We start from the raw sequence: 16,560 nt of genomic DNA on the forward strand, positions 1-16,560 counted from the left end.
GTGAGAACATGCCCAACCTCCAAAACAGAGGTTTTTATATTTGTACATTGATATATATTTATATTTTGGCCTTTTTTTGCTTGTTTTTTGGAGCCTGCCATCCCCATGACACCTAAAGGCAAGACCCCAGATAACAGGCTCCCTGGTGCATGCAGGCTCAGGGCTGGAACAGTTTTAAATCCGAATCCCTCCCCAAATTTCAAGCACTTCTATCACATAGAAGGTGCGATGGCCCCAAACAATGCATTTTCTGCACACACGGTGGCACAGAGCCCCGGGCGCAGGCCAGCCCCACCGCTGGGTCCCCATCCCCGCGGGTTCACGCCGAGCACATTCACGCAGCGGGATGCGCTGGCCCCTCACCCAAAAATCTTGTTGAGGGTGTTGGCGACGAAGTGCTCCTCCTCGTAGCTGCCCAGGCTGAGCAGCTGAGCCCCCAGCTCCCGGCAGAACTCCTGCGCCGCGATCCACGTCTTCTTCTCTTGCAGCTTGTCAAAATTAAACACCTGGCGAGGGAGGAGCAGGGGGGCTCAGCCCCGGGACCCCACTCAGAGACCCCCGATCTGGGCGAGGAGCTGAGCACCATCCCCACCCCGCAGCCAGCAGCTCCCCAGCGCTGCCAGCCCCTAACCAACCCGCAGCTGGCTCCGGGCTGCCTTTTGCAGGCACCCAAGCCCCAGCGCACGCTCCTAGGATGGGAGGGCACGGCTGGGGCTCGCCGCCTCCCCCGGCACCCCCTCACCTTGTAGCAGTGCCGCAGCTTGGGGTCCGCGCTCCATCCGGGGGGGCAGGCGCCGGTGAGGCTGGGCGTGGGGTAGGGGCTGGGCAGCTCGGGGTTCACCGGCGTGCCCAGGTTCTGCCGGCAGATGTACTTGGCCTTGAAGGTGCTGCAGTTCTTCACCTCCCACAGCCCCATGGAGCTGCCGGTGGCCAGGGCCACGCAGCCGCCCTTATTGTAACCTGGAGCCAGCCTCGGGGTCACTGCCGGTCCCCTCCCTGGGGCAGAGCCAGCAGGGAAGGGGATGTCCCCGTCCCACATCCCACCCGCCGCCGTCCCCTTACCGGGCTGGTCGCGGTTCCAGTGGGTGTACATGACCTCGTCGCCGCTCAGCCAGCGGAAAGCGCCCGTCTCGTTGATGTCCTGCAGCGCCGTCCAGAAATACTCGCCGTCCCAGCCGTAGATGAGGCTGCTGACGTACGCCTGCTCGAACCTGTGGGGCAGAAGCCAGGAGCTGAGCCCCCTCGCCCTGCCCAGCCCTCGCTCCCATCCCACACAAAACCCTGCCGTGGGGCAAACCCCATCCTTGGGCTGCTGGCTCCCGGGGCGCGGCGCCGACCTGTTGGTGATGGTGACCAGCGTGGAGCCGTAGTCGGAGCACAGCTTGCGGGCGTCGCTGTAGGTGACGCGGTCCTCGCCCAGCCAGAAGCAGGAGGGGCTGTGCCACTTCCAGCCCTGGGGACAGGAGACAGCAGACATCAGTCACCCGGTCACCGCAGCGCCGGTCTCCGCGCCTCCTCCAGGAAACCACCCCAAAGGCAGGGGTTGAGCTCCCCGCTGCGGGAGACGTGGGATGGGAGCAAGGTCCCACGTCCCCTGCTGCCACCTCCGCCTTTTCCTGGGAGGTCTCCTGCCCCCGGCCGACCCGGCATGACCCGGCTCTGCTCCAGAGCTCTCGCAAAGGAGAAGGCTGCGAGGAAAACAAACACCCGGGGCAGCTTCAAAGCAGCAGAAATCGCTCTCCCCGCCAGCGTTCGGCCCCGCTGGGGTGCGGGGAGGGGAGCACAATCCTCTGCTTATGCGGCGGGGCCAAACGGAGAGCGAGTCCCACCGCAGCCTGCTTTAATCGCTCGCCTTGTTGATGTTGGAGCCTCTCCGGAGCCGGAGACACAATAGCGCCTGTTTTCTGCCAGAGCAGTGAACGGGGCGGCAGCGCGGGGAGGGACGCGGGGGCTCAGCTGCGCTGGGAGAGGGGATGCGCACGGGGTGGGAGAGCAAAGGGTGGGAAGGGTGAAGGGGCTCGGCCGGGCAGGTAGGTGGCCCCAGCTCAGAGACCCTCCTGATACAGTAGGAAGCATCGCTGGGGTTTTATCTGTGTCCCCAGTGACACCGGGGGACACGTGCCATCAGCACAGCGGGGACGGAAGCAGAGGGAGGGATGCAGGAGGGTGCCTGTGGGAGGAAAATGACTCCAAATCCCATTTTTGTCCCGAGTTCCTTTCCCCAACGTTAGCAAAGCCAAGCATGGCCCCTCTGTAAGGCCGTTCCAAAACTAAAGGGTTCGTGCTCTAACTGCGTGTGGTCAGGAGCCGGCAGGGCTGAGCGTGGTGGCACGGCGCCACCAGCACCTCCTCCCCAGCTCCCGCTGACACCGGGGGTCCTCCTGCTCCGGTGCCACCAAACCTGGCCCGGCGTGCCAGCCCGCCTGGCTGCCACCACGTCCCCGAGCCCCCGCAGATGCCAACCACCTGCCGGGGACGGAGGAAAGGTCTGGGCGAAGCCGCCCGCGCAGCCCGGCAGCACCTCGAGGCCTGTTTGCCAGGCTGGGCGCGAGCGAGCGCTGCCGGGCTCCCTGCGCGAAGGCAGAGAGGCACAAAAGCCCCTTCCAGCAGGCGTGGGAGCTGAGCGGCCTCGTCCCCGCCAAGCTGGGGAAACTGAGGCAGGGCACAGCTGGCTGAGACGCTGGGGTGGCACAGCCCTCGGTGGCTGTGTCCGAAATGCCCACATCCCAACAAACGTGGGGAAAACGAGACCAAGAGCACAAGTTTTGCCACGAGAACGGTGTTAGTAAGGGCCAGGAAGTGTCAGCCCCGTCCCGACAATGGTAGCACCATGGTCCCCTGCAGGAGCCCTGAGCTTTGTGCATCTCAAAGCCAAGGTGCTCCCTTTACCCTGAATCTGTCGGGTGCAGCCTGATGCCAGCCCAGAGAGATGCCAGGAGCCCGGAGCCATGGGGTGAAGGTGACCAGCACCAATGCACCAGGTTCCTCCATCCCCTCCCATCCCGTCCCATCCCATCCCATCCCGCTCCTGCATGGAGCCGCTTTGCTGCAGCATTTTGGCACACCGAGAGGCAAGGCGAGCAAGCAGGAAAAAAATAAAAATAAAACTTCCTTGCTGGAAACTCGTGCCAGACCAAGGGGGAGGATCTTGGACGATGGAGGCTTTTTTTTGCCCCAATTTCTTCCCATGGCCTCATACAACCCCGGAAGCAGGGGCTCAGCACCCCCAGGCACAGACCTGCAGCTCTGGGTGTGCCAAGGGTGCCTCGGGGCTGTAGTTTGGGAATTGCAAGGAATTGGCCAAGAAAGCAGAGCCCCGCGTCCCCCTCACCTTTCGGCACCCGTGGTCATCCTCCTCTTTCTCCTGGCTCACCCGGCCGGGCTTTTTGCAGATAGAGGGCAGGGTCTGGTTGCAGGGGCTGTCGTTCCACCTCCCTTCCTGGAAAGGGTGGAGAAGAGCAGGATCGAGCCCAGCTGACAGCCCGGGGAATTTCCCAGCTCAATCCACGCTCCACAGATTTCCCTTCCCTGCGGCAGCCCCCAGGGCTGTGCTGGATCCTTCCCCTCCCAACAGCTGGGACGAGCCAGGTTCAACCCAGTCTCCCCCGGGTGCCCCATCCCCATCCCTATGGGGATGCTGCAGGGGTGCAGGATCTGTCCCCTGCCCCGTGCCCTCACCGGTCCCCAGATGGTCACGCAGTCCTCCAGGCTGTCGCGGAAGTTGTTGGGCTCGAAGGGGTGCCAGTAGGTGAACCTCACGGGCGTCCCGTCCGACCACTCGAAGTTCATCTGCAGCTTGAGGTCGTTTAGGCCAATCCAGAGCTCCTCCACGTCTGCCAGAACAGGAGGCAAAATCCCTTCTGCCTGGCTGAAATCTTGCAGAAACCCTCCCGAAAAGGCTGCAAAACACCTCCCGAAACCCTTGCCCGGCAGGGGCTGCAGGGCTCAGCCCCATGCCATCAGGAGGGGCAAGGATGCTCTCTCCCCACAAAGGGGCAAACAGAACTAAATTTGTCAGCAATTTTTGGTTTTCCCCCTATTTCTGCATTAATCGAAGAGGACTAGGGATGGGGCCATGTTATTTTCACCCTGGCGCTGCAGGCTCCTGGGAATGGCTTTTACATCTGCTGCATGGAGAATGTGCCTGAGCAACCCACTGCTTCCCAGCCTGGGGTCTCCACACTGTTCACAGCCACTAATTAATTTTAATTTTCCATTACATAGAAGTGGCTTTGCATGGCTGCAGAGCTTGGACAGGCGCTGTCCTGCCCAAAGCCACCCAGGGCACCGGCGTGGGAGCTGGGACCAGAGCCCGGACCCACACCACGTACATCGATGCCCTCTGTGTCACAGCACGATGCATCTCTCTGAGCGTGAAGGCTCCTGGACTCCATGTTTGGCTCTCCCAAATACCCCAAGAGCAAACCGACAAGCTCTGGTGCTGCAAAATGCAAAATTTAAAGGATGCCAGCGTTCCCCTGGGCAGGACCAGGGCTCCTCGTACCTTGCTTGATCTGCTTGGTGACGAACTCAAGCTCGGAGAGGGTGTGGATGCTGACCAGGTCCCCCCCGCTCCGCAGGCAGGTCTTCTTCGCGTCCTGCCAGCTCTTCTTCTCTCCCACCAGGCGGTAGCAGTTGGACTGGAAGGATTGCCAGCTGGGCTCGCAGTCCACCTTCACCTCTGACCACGAGTCTGGCAGGAGAAGAGCAGCTGAGGGCTCCCGTCCCGCTCCCCAACCCTCTCCTCTGCGGGGCACCGCGGTCCCACGGGGCTGCTCGAGCGCTCAGAGAGCGCCTTGTGCTCTGGACAAGAGGCCAAGGTGTGGGAAAGCTACGGCCAAAACCAAGCAAGGTGCAAGCAACGGTAGCTTTAGAGCTCTGGAAACAACCCCAAATCCCTTCTGTCTGCGCAGATTCGATACAAGAGCAGAGCCCGGAGATCTGGGAAAGCACCGGAGAGCTCCCGTGTCGCTTGATCCCTCTCCTAACGCCCAACCTGTGACTGCACCGAGCACTGAGGTGGTGCTGCTCTGGGATTTTCCAAACCTGTTCCCACCCTGGGACACCCTGAACACCTCCACCAGCTGCCCTGGCACATGGGCAGTGTCCTCCGGCCGCATCAGAGCCGGGATGTGGCAGGGAAGCAGGGCTCTCTGCCTGGATTTACTCCCTGGGGAGCGTGGGGCGATGTTCAGCCTCCCCGCCAGGGTGCTCAGCCTCCCCGCTCACCCGTCAGGAAGGGGTCGGCGGTGGCGTTGGGCTTCTTCTTGCAGACGTAGGGGAGGGCGATGCCGCAGTCGCGGTTCTGCCACCCTCCGGACGACTCGGTGCGGATCACGCCGCAGTTCTCCTCGCTGGGGTTGTCGGGCTGGTCTGGAAAAGGGGCCGAGGGGGGGGGGGACAGGGTGCTGGGGGGCTCGCAGGGCGGGTGCAGCTGTCCCCAGCCCTCCTCCTGGGGTATCTCTGTCCCCACGAGTGCCTCGGGGTGATGGCACTGGGCATGACCAGGGCACGCCTTGCAGTGGGTCCCTCTGCCCCCTGAGCATCCCCTTGGGGCTAGAGATGGATGTGGGTAAATTAACGCCACCCGTGTCCTCCGCCACGCGCCAGCACCGAGCTGCCCCTCAGTGGCAGGCAGTGCCCCTCGGCACAAGGACGCTCAGCCCAGGACACCCGGTCCCCTGGGCAGCCCGGGCCACCTCCCCGCTACCTGCCCGTCCCCTGCCCCACACCGCGTGCCCTGCCCCACTGCAGCCCCCCGGCCGCACGCAGCCCCCCGGCTCACCGCTCTCCCAGTTGAGGTACTTGAGCGGCGAGTTGTCCGACCACTGCCAGCCCCCGTTGATGTCCAGGTCGTTGAGCCCGATCCAGAGCGTGGAGCTGTACCCCGTCAGCAGCCCTGGGGCCAAGGCAGAGAGAGGGGCAGGATCAGTCCCCCAGCTCCAGCAAGGCCAAGCTCAACCCCAGCCCGAAACCATCCCCAGACCACCCGGCCAGGACACAGAGCCCAGCCTGGGGCCACTGATAGCCACGGGGCCACCAGCTCTGCCCCGGGTGGCGAGGACATGGGCGCAGCCAGCGTCTGGGTGCCATCACCGTTGATGTAGGTCTGCTCGTGGATCTCGGTGATGCTGAGCAGGTTGGCTCCCTGCTGCTCGCAGCTGTTCCAAGCCTCCCGCCACGACAGCGTGGACTGGAAGTTGAACTGGTAGCAGCTGTTGGTGAGGTGGTCCTTGTCCCAAAAGGTCTCACAATCGTTACCTACGGGGACAAGCAGCTGGTAGGGGCAAGCACCCAGCACGCCCCCCCCCAAACTTCAAAAATAAAAACTCAAAAAACCCACATCCCACAAAACCCAGGTGCTGGGGAGACACTGGGGATGCTCCTGCATCACCGGGAGGAGGGCCGGGACGCGCTGCCCCCACTTACTCTTTATGGGACAGAAACCCCATCGCTCGTCCTTGCCGTAGTCCTGGGTGGTGGCGCACCAGAGGTGGCCGTCCTCCCGCCCCGTGCTGGTGCACTCGTGGAACCACTGGTTGTCGTACTTGAAGGGGATGGTGCAGGGCTTCCCGTGCGAGTTGCCCTGGATGGTGTAGATCTCTGCGGGAGAAAAGGGGCCCCCTCCTGAGGCTGCGTCCAGGGGACAGCTGGGGGGGAGGTCGGGGTGATGGGTGTGGGTTCGCCACCCCAGTGGGGGCTCCTGGGATTCCCAGATGGCCTGGTTTCAGCTGGGATAGTTCATTTTCTTCCTAGTAGCTGGGATGGGGCTGCATTGGGGGTTTAGGAGGAAAGGAACGCTGATAACACCCCGATGTTTTAGCTGTCGATGAGCGGTGCTTACACTGAGCCGAGGACTTCACCGCTTCGGGTGCTGCCCCGCCAGTGAGGGGCTGGGGGTGCACAGGGAGCTGGCGGGGGGACAGAGCCAGGAGAGCTGACCCCAACTGGCCCACGGGATGCTCTACGCGTGGTGTTACGCTGAGCAATAAAACCAGGGGCAGCTGCCCAGGGAGGCTGCGGCTGCTCGGGGACTGGCTGGGTGTGATCCCACCCGCGGGGCTGATCCCATCGCCCTGCTCCCGCCTGGTTTTGCAGCCCCAGCAAGCCAGGGACAAGCTCCCTGGGCAGGATTTGGGGCTGCTTCCCCTCCCCTCCATTATGGGGCTGCTTTTGCTTAAGGGCTAACCCTACTGCTAACACCTCCTGGGGCTGAGCACCAAGGCAACGGGGACGAGGAGCAGGGGGCTTGGGAAGCACCCAGGGTGCGGAGTGCAAGCCTGACACCCAGCGAGGCATTACCGGAGTAGGGCACGGAGCACAGATCCTCCTCGGTGCCGTACGTCCTCCACTGCGAGCCTCGCGCCTGGTCCCCCCTGTCCAGCGAGGAATTGCCCGGGCGGGCGCCGAGGTGCTGCGAGAGCTGCTCGCCGAGGCTGCGGCAGCTCCAGCGCATGTTGACGGACTCGCGGTCGCACTCGTAGGTGGCCAAGGGGTGCAGCCCGGCCGTGGCGTTGGCCCCGTGCCACGACACCCCCAGGCACTGCATGGCCCCCACGTTGAAGAGGCGGTTGCGCGAGACCCATTTCCACTGCTGGGCCGGGGCGCTGGCGTTGCAGCCCTTGGTGAGCCGCACCAGCGAGTCCTTGGTCTCCAGGCAGCCCTGAGCGCCCGCGTTGTAGATGAGGAAGACTTTGGAGTCTGGGGGGAAAGAGAGGGGAAAAAGCATGGGGAAAGGGTTAAAGCACGGCCAGGGGGTTGTGCTCGGTTCCCTCTCCGTGCATGGCAAGTTTTGGGGTGCATCCCTGCACACAGCACCCAGCAGGCTGCGGGACACCGTTTCCCTCTGGGTATAACCCCAACGCCTGTCCTGGGGTGATGGGTGCTCTGGGCACCCTGACAGGCATTTGCACCGAGCTGAAGCCTCCTGGCACCCCCACAAAGCACCAGCAAGCAGCTCTTGGGCATCAGAGTCAGCACAAAGAACTCGTCTGCTCCAGCAGCAGCACTGGGGCTGTTCAAATCTGAGACCCCATCAGCAGCGTCCCGAGGCAATGGTGCTCGAAACGAGCCCTGTGCCAGCACCAGAGGAGCCACACCACCAGCTCTGGCACCAGCCATCTGCTCCGGGTAAGGAAACCAGAGCAGGAAAATAAGAGCACGGCCATCATCCTCACCTGTGCCTGGGGATGTGTTAAAAAGCTGCAGAGCAATCGAGGTTTGGGAGGCAGGCGTCCCCCCGCACGGGCAGGATGTGATGGACACCGCTTACGCGGAGCCGCCGCTCGCACAGGCACAGCCCCGAGTGCAAACACGCAGCCTTGTGTCGGGACCCTCGGAAACCCCAGCCCAGGTGCTGAATGCTGGCCTCCAGCACCCCCACGCCACCATCCCCACTCGCCATGGCCCAAACTTCCACCCCCCTGGCATTTTCCTGCGCCCTCCCTCGCAGGAACACATCTCCGAGGCCACCTCATTCCTTCCCACCTCAAAACCAACAAAACCCAGTAAAACCACCAGGGCCCTGCGCTGGGGCCTGGCTTCCCAGGCAGCTTTGCTCCAGCTGATGCCTCGCTTCCAAAACCTCCGCCTGCTTCTTGCCCCCACGCCCCAGTGGCCAGCAGCACGTTGAGAACACTACTTTTGCTTAATTCTTTTTTTTTTTTTTTAAATCAACCAATTTTTTCGCTACAAACATCACGAGAAGTCAGAGCCTACTCACGGGCCTGGCTATATTTAGCTTCGGTTGCTTTGTTTTTTTTTTTGCCACTATATGAATTTTTTGGCCTGAAAAGGTTTTCGTTTCCTATTCACCCAAAGCTTCCCCCTGCCCTGGCCGCGCTGCCCCAGGCGGCTCCGGCAAGCAGCTCGCCTCAGCCGGCTCTGCTGACTTGTCTCTGCGAGGAGGAAGAAATGGAGGAAGGAGGAGAAAGCGACCAGAGGGATTTTTGGTAGGCTCGGCACAAAGCTTTGTGCACCTCGACCTCGCTCCAGAGAACGGCTGGCCCCAAACACACAAAACCGGAGCCTGCTCGTGCGGAGCTCTCAGGGGGCGAGGGGGGCGCAGGCTCCGTGCGTGCACGATACCGAAAGCCAGGGACTGGAAGAAGAAGAAGCCTGTTTGCTTCTCAGAAGAGATTTTTTTAAAATCCCGGCAAGTTCCCAACTAAGCAAAAGCTCTGCCGGGGCCGGGGCGCGGGCTGTGGCTGCAGCACTGTGCGGGGAGCCGAACGCCAGCCCGCCGGTGCTGGGAACAAATCCTCCACGCCGTGAGCCCCGCAGCAGCCCTAAGCAGCAGGGGTCAGCAACGGGACACCCTCCTCCGCTTGTTGCTTAACCCGGCTCTGCAAAAAGCTGCCCCAAAAATTCATAGCGGGAGGGAAAAACCCTGGGGAAGGGGTGTCGGGGTGCTCAGCACCCCACGATCTCCGCCCCCATTGCTGCCAGGTGCCGGATCCGTGCCTGTCGGGGCTGCACCCGCAGCACTGCGTGGGCTCAGAGCAAACTGTCCAGACCCTAGGGGCAGCCTGGGGCCGGAAAAGCACAAAAAAGCTCTAAAAAGGGACAAGGTGGAGCTTGGAAATTACAGCCTAAGGCTTTGGGGCTAAAGAAAGGTCAGGACGTTACCTGCCAGCACCAGGCTCTGTCCCAGCGACGCCACGATGGCCTCAGCGAGCTCCTGGAGGCACCAAAGCAATGCTGCAGGTGCAGCAAAAAGCTGCTCGGAGCCACGGGCCCTGGGTGTGCTGCCGAGAGCTTTCACCTGGGCGAAACAGGGAGCGAGCCCTGGCCAAGCTGCTGCCGCCTGGGGCACGGGTTTGGGTCACGAGCTCGTGCCCGGGCTCGCAAGAGGAGCGGGGAGCTTCGCTGGTGCCAGAAATCTTTGTTTTGGGGAAAAAAAAATAAATTGAAATCTCTGATTTGAAACCTTTGATTTTTTTGAAATCTTTGATTTGGAAATAGAGCTGCTGGAGCTGCGTTTCCTTGAAGGACAGGAGCTCTGTACAGAGGCACGGGAGCACATCGTGCTCCGAGCACTGCAGCACGCGCTGAAAGCTCCTGCAGGAGCCCGGCGCTCTGCGGTGCTGCAGGCGGAGTGCCTGGGGCATGGGGCACGGGTGTCCGGCCAAATACCTCCTCCCACGCCGTTATCCCGCAGGATAAACCCAGCCCTCGCAGGGGTCAGCCCCGGAGGAGCGATGCTCTTGGGGTAAAACCCCAGCCTGGTCCACGCTGCAACAAAACTTGAGTGGAACTGAAGATTTCTGCAAAACACGACTTCACCAGTGCCCTTAAATCATCGTCCAACATGGACACTACAGGGACAAAACCTCTCCCGAGTCCGTGCACAAAAATCACCAGCACCACCCTCAACAGCGACGGAGCAGCTATGGGTGACTCCTTTCACCCACAGCTCCACGTGGGTGGCTCCTTTCAGAGATGCTCCGTGGGTTTTTGCACCCAATTTTGGAGATGAAAGAACTGGAGAGCAGGGCACCAGCTCGATGCTCTGCCCGGAACGGCCAAATTTCGGCCTGGGCTGGGTGCTGCCCCTGTGCCTCTTTATCCTGCATCCTCCCGGCGGGGCAGCTCAGAGCAGCCCTGCCCCGCTGCCTGCCCGCGGCATTTTCCCGTTTGTTTGTTTTCCTGCCTCTTTAAAAGCAAGCTTTTAGCCACCAGAAAGTCCAAACCAAAAGGATCTCAGCGCAGCCCTTCCCACGACGGCTTTGCCACCGCACGGCAATTAAGGAAAGCATCGCAACCTGCAATTTGGGGACGTGGGCAGCACAGGCTGAGAGGCCACGGAGGTGGCCCTGAGCGGGGCCGACGATGAATGTCGGCTCCGTGGGAGCAACCAGGGCTGGGTCTCGGCTCCAAGCCCTGGGAGCCAGGTCCCTCATCGCCCCCCCGGGGGCGCAGGTGAGGCTGAAGGCTTCCCCATTACGTGCCGGGTGGCTTGGCGAGCCCAGCCCAGCTCACGTGCTGTCCCCCTGCCGTCCCACTGGGAAGCAGCACGGCAGCCCCCAAGCCCCCTTCTCCAAACTGCTGATTTTTCGTCCTTTATCGCTGCCCAAAGCTGAGCAGTGGTCCCAAAACCCACGATGCAAAGCTGGAGGAGAAGCCGCGGGAAGCAGCAGCTCCTTCACAACAACATCCATGGGGACGTACCCAGCCCACGGGGGAGATAAGCACCGAAGAAGCTAAAACTCTGGAATAAAACCAAGAAAAAAAAGAAGGAACCCCCACTGTTCTCACCAGACACGGGAGGGTTTTACCCGGCAGCGAGAGCTCCGCACGCAGACCTACGGCCACGCAGGGCAGGAGGGAACTGCAGGCACCAGGAGAGAGACCCAGCCCCAAAATCCACCCCCCCGTGACATTTAGGGGTGCAGGACACCAAAGCTCCACCCCAGTAGGGGCACAGGAGGGCCCCCAGCTCCACCTTAATTTGGGTTAGGTCTTCTGGAGGAAATCCCCCTTCCTCTGAAAAACAGGCCCAGAAAAGCCCAGCATTTCTGCACCCCAGTAGTTTGCCCAGGTTTTGCCATAGTTTGCCATCCCCTGTAGACATCCCCAAGGTTTTGGCATGGAGAAGAGCAAAAACATGGTCATGAAGAGCAATTTTTGGCCAAAGGGAGCCCAAAAAAGGAGCCCTCTAAGGGCTGGGAACGCAGCAGTGACGAACGTGGCTGTGGTACCCATGGCCCACGGCATCCCCGGGCCATAGCAGCACGCGGCTCCGAGCGCTCTAAGCCAGGCACCAGGATAAAAGAGGGGTTCTGTTGCTGCTGCTGCTGGTTTTTAAACTCTAATAAACCTCAGGGAGCAGGTCTCTTGTCACAGGGATGACAGCAAAGCTCGCGATGTGGGCATGCAGCACCGGAACCTGTGCCCGGAGCCCGCAGCGGCGCGGCGAACACCCGCTGTTGGTTTGTAGGGTTGGAGCCCCCCGGGACGAGCTCCTTACTCGGCTGCGACCCGAGGAGGCCACCTACCACCCCGCTCATTTTCCGCTGCCTCGGGGAGTGTCGGATCGGGGCCACGCAGCGCGCTCCAGGCTCCCTGCAGGCGTTAGGTCCGTTCTCCCCGCACCCGGCCCGGGATGCAGACCTAAGTATAGGGCTGTGTTCCCTGGGGGATGCTGCCCGTGGGCAGGCCAAGCGACTTAACCCGCTTGTGGAAGGGGACAAGCCCCAGCATCAGCCCTCCATGCCTAGCACCTGGATTTTCCCCCCCAAATTTCCCCCAGCTCGGCTCCGGGCTCCAGCAATGGGCTGGGGAGGAGAGCCCTGACACACGTCCCCATAAACGGGGTCTAGCAATTGGTTGAAAAGTAACACTTTTTTCAACACCAATAAACATAATAATAATAAACACTGATAATCATGCACAATTTTTTCCTTCCTTGCTTCTCCAGCATCGTCCCTCACACTAACACCCCAACTTGGGCCACCAGTACCCGTTAACCTCCACTTTAGCAAAACAAGGCGTGTTTGCACGGCAAGGATCACACTCTGGGTGCCCCAAAGAAATATCTACTTTTTTTAAATGGACAAGATGTTTGAAATGAAGCTTTTCTTCTATTTGCTCATCCCATGCTCACAGAGGGTGCGGGGGTTAATGGGGCCATTTTGCAGAGCACAGAGTTGCTGTGCTGGGATTCACACGGAGAGCACAGAAGCTCTCCATCTCCCCGTTCCCATTCTCATCTCCATCCCGCAGACATGCTGGTTTACAGGGAACATCCCATTTGTGTCCCTGTTGTGACGGCATAAGGCACAACGCAGCTCTGAGCTCTCCCTGGGACTGGGACACGAGAAGCGTCGTGTTTGAAAAGCGCCTCGTGCCCCCTGCAAGCACCCAAACCTCCCCTCCCGGGCTCGAGAGTTCGCTCAAGAATCTGCAAGTCAACCCACTAATCATTTGCTAACCCTTAATTATTTAAAGATGGGTCCTTTAAGAAAAAGAGCATCTGTGTGGGTCTCTTTTGGGCTCCAAGCAATCTGAAGAATGAGAAAAATGTGATGTTCCGCGGGCTCGGCACGGTTCAAATTAATTAAAACCCTGCTCCCCGGCTGCACGTGAGGAGCAGCAGCAGGAATCCTGCGGCTCGCCGGAGCAGCCCTCGGAGCAGAGCGCGGCGGCCACGCGTGCGCCCGTGTCGCCACCCCAAAATCGTCGCTGGCTGCACGCAACAGACCCGACCTGAGCAGCACCCGCTGGCCTCCGCCAGCACCCGCAGGGTACCGGAGCTGGGGTCTCCTGCCATGGGTTTGTAAAAGCTGATCCCACCGGCGGCGATTCCAGCCATCAGCAGCCATTTGCTTTGATTTCACGGCTCATTTTACCCCCGGGAAATCTTGAATTGGAAGGACTGCACAAGGAGCTGCGAGGCCAAGCTACGTTATAATGGCTCGAGAACGTCTGCTTGTGGTTTACGGGTTAAAAGAAGATTGAAGCTGCACATAGGAAGGCACGGGGCAAGTCGGGGTCACCCCAAATGCCGATCCCAACCCTCGCCACGGGAGCCAGCCCAGGATGGGGGCAGCACCTTCACGTCGAGCACACGGGAAATATCCCCGGGCATCGCACGGCCCTGGGTGGCTTCGGGGGCAGGGGGCAGCTTTGCATTGAGGAATAAATCTTGTTTGCTTGTCATTCTTTTAGTTCTTGCGCAAGCAATCCCTTCTTCTGCCTGCCTCTTCCTCTCGGCCCGGCTGCCTGCTGAGGCTGCAGGCGAGCTCCCGGCTTCCCCCGGCCCAGCACCAGGCTGCGGGGCTTCTACCCAAAATCCGACAGCGCCGTTCCCCCTTCCTGCTCCCAAGTAATCCCAGTTGTCATTTCTCGGAGCCACATTTGCCGTGCAATAAGCTATTTCCATTGCAAAGAGGAAAACGGGGGGAATTTCACGCGAAGCCTGCCGTGTTTATTTTAAAGGCTGTAAATTCTTCCCTGGGTCCCTTCCGTCCCCTCCCCACCCTGCGAAGCCGCCGTGGCAGCCCCTGCCTTCAGCCACAGGCGCTCGGCCCCATGCAGGGGAGCTGCGCGGTTTGGCTGGGCGGAGAAGTTTTCCCAAAATTTACATTTTTTTTTTTTTCAGCCTTTCCCGGTGCAATGGGGAGGCTCCGCACTGGCAGGAGAAAAGCGATGCCATCAGCGAGGTCCCCGAGGCCCCCGCCGAGGACCTGGATGCAGAGAGCATCCTTCCAAAAAGAGCTCACCAAGGGGACATCAGGGATTGATCCCCAAACCCAAGCAAGGATCCTTCCCCAGCTGCAAACTCAGCCCGGCACTGGAGACCTCAGCGTCTGCCTGCACGCGGCAGGCACCCGGGACGTGGCAGCTCCGTCAGCGCTGTCCCCTGTCCCCATCCCAGGTCCCAGCTGGGGGAAGATGCTGGGGAGGGCAGCAGAAAAGCAGGGAATAGGGTGGAGGGAAATGAATGAGCATGGAGAGACCCCAGGGAAAATGAGCATGGAGGGACAGAGAGGTGCAGAAAGGCAAACAGCACCCGCAGGCTCTGCGGGGCTCCCTGGAGGACCGGCAAACGCCCTTGAATCCCATCGCCTATAGAATAAATAATAATAAACGGCGTTCCCAGCCCCGCAGAAGCCGCGCACCCCAGTCCAGCCAGCAGCGAAACCTGGGCTGGGGGAGCTCAAAGCCTCCTTGTTCCTCCCCGGCCCCGACGCGGGACCGCCGCTTGCCGCCGCGCTCCCACCTCGCCGCGCTCCCACCGACCGCAGGGACAGAGGTGCCTCTGTCCTCGGCGTCACGCGGGCGAGGGGAACGCGCCAGACCTGGCTCCTTCCAGCGGCAAAGCGGCCGGGATCGGGCCCGACGGGTAGCCGAGCCCCGCAGAAATCAAGCAGCCCCCCCCCAAGCGCTGCAAAAGGAGGGATTTGCGACCTCGAGAAAAGGCGTTTGTGGGGGCGAGAGGAGGTGGAATGGGAATTTGGCTCAGGAGAGTTCATCGGAGATGGTCCCCACGCAGCAGCAAAGCCTCTACCGAGCGCCCCAGCACTACGAGGATTTCTTCCCCGTCGCCCCGTCCCTCCCCCAGTTTTTAGGCCGTTTCTCCCAGCCGGGCCTCCGCTTACGCTCCTGGGCCAGATCCTGCCCTCGGCATGGGGCTGCCTCCGAAGGCTGCACCGCAAAGGGACCCAAAACCCCGCTCTGCCCCCGGCCGAGGCGGCAGCTCCCTGGCCCCCTTCCCTGTCCCCTGTCCCTGTCCCTGCTCCTTGGCTCCCGCTGGCAAACGCCACGGGGCAGAGCGGGGGGCCGGGGGGGAGGAGGGCAGCAGCGCCTCCCATCCTGCCATTTCCAAATCTGCTTTGGATTTGCTGAGCGTACGCTAATAAAACAGGCCAAGGGTTTACGTTTGTTGTTGTTCGGGCAGAAGTAGCCAATTTCGAATTTTTTTCATTTTTTTCGAAAGAAAAAGAGAGGAAAAGAAAAAAAAAAAGTTTTCTCGATAGGGACAAATTAACCGAAGGGAGCAACAAAACCGGCGCCTCGCTTCTGCCCCGGGCTGCCCCGGGATGAAGTGGCTGAAATGGCTTCGTCGGGGGGGGGGCGGCCCCAGGAGCCCCCGGCCTCCGGCACATGGTGGCTTCGGAGGGCGGAAAAAAAAAACAAACCCAAGAGCCACGATTTATTGTGAAAGTCCTGCAAAAAGGGAAGCCTGCAAAGACCCACTTGGACGGGGGATTAATAATTTTAGGGGGGGGGACGCGGTGGGAGGAGGAGGAGGAACCCCCCCAAAAAACCCCTTCAGCCCCTCCCCGGGGAGACAAAAGCCCGGAGCGGGGCTGGGGGCCGCTGCCCCCCCCCCCGGCCCCGGAGCCCCCCCCCCGGCCCCGTCCCGGAGCCTCCCCGACCCGCCCCCCCCGGAGCCTCGGAAACTTTTCCCCCGGGCTCTCCAGGCGCTGCGTGGCCGCGCGGAGCGGGGAACTGAAGGGGAAGGAAAAAAAAAAAAAAGAAAGCCCCAAAACGGCGGCGGATCGGGAAAAAAAAAAAAAAAAAGGCGGCGAAACCAAAGCCGGCGGCGGGGGCTAAAAACAAAACGCGGCGGTCCGAAAGGCGACCGGAGGGAGATGGAGTAAAAGGAGCCGAAGGGAAAGGGAAGAAGAGCGAGGGGGTGGAAAAGCCAAAAAAAACCGCCCCGGAGCCCGGCGGCCCCCGCCCTCCCTCACGGCCGGGGTCCCCCCGCGCAGCGCCCCGGGGGCTGAGGGGGGAGGATTTGGGGGGGGGGGGAGGGATTTAGGGGGCTCCCCCCGAGCCTGCATCGCTCCTGGCCCCCCACCCCAAGAGCTGACGGCGGGGAGGCGCGGTCCCACCTGGGTGCGCAGCGCCGAGCACCAGCTGGAGGCCCAGGAGGCAGCCGAGGGAGGCTCGCAGGGGCCGCGGCCTCCGGGGGCGCCCCATGCCCGGAGCTGCCCCGCCGAGCTCCGCTCCGCGCCGGGGCCTCGCCGCTTCCCTCGGCCGGGGGACGGCGGAGGGGCGGGAGGAAGGAGGAGGAGGAGGAGGAGGGACGCCGAAAAGAGGAGGGAAAAAAAA

At 61.6% G+C, this 16,560-nt stretch overlaps 1 protein-coding gene across 1 annotated transcript in view; it reads right to left on the reverse strand.

The window, feature by feature from the left end:
* The window catches only part of MRC2 (mannose receptor C-type 2), a 25,490-nt gene extending 8,972 nt beyond the window's left edge, over positions 1 to 16,518 (reverse strand). The window contains exons 1-13 of the mRNA XM_083809555.1: positions 16,341 to 16,518; positions 7,303 to 7,701; positions 6,430 to 6,603; positions 6,097 to 6,261; positions 5,786 to 5,899; positions 5,230 to 5,373; positions 4,505 to 4,693; positions 3,679 to 3,833; positions 3,332 to 3,439; positions 1,338 to 1,453; positions 1,063 to 1,211; positions 743 to 960; positions 364 to 506 (exon numbers count right to left, since the gene is read on the reverse strand). Of these exons, the coding sequence (XP_083665681.1) occupies positions 364 to 506; positions 743 to 960; positions 1,063 to 1,211; positions 1,338 to 1,453; positions 3,332 to 3,439; positions 3,679 to 3,833; positions 4,505 to 4,693; positions 5,230 to 5,373; positions 5,786 to 5,899; positions 6,097 to 6,261; positions 6,430 to 6,603; positions 7,303 to 7,701; positions 16,341 to 16,428 (2,162 nt within the window). The 5' untranslated portion in view covers positions 16,429 to 16,518. The remainder of the gene's footprint in view (positions 1 to 363; positions 507 to 742; positions 961 to 1,062; positions 1,212 to 1,337; positions 1,454 to 3,331; positions 3,440 to 3,678; positions 3,834 to 4,504; positions 4,694 to 5,229; positions 5,374 to 5,785; positions 5,900 to 6,096; positions 6,262 to 6,429; positions 6,604 to 7,302; positions 7,702 to 16,340) is intronic.
* Positions 16,519 to 16,560: the final 42 nt, after the last annotated feature.

Source organism: Anser anser (genome assembly GCF_964211835.1).
Source record: "Anser anser genome assembly, chromosome: 23".
Classification (NCBI taxonomy): domain Eukaryota; kingdom Metazoa; phylum Chordata; class Aves; order Anseriformes; family Anatidae; genus Anser; species Anser anser.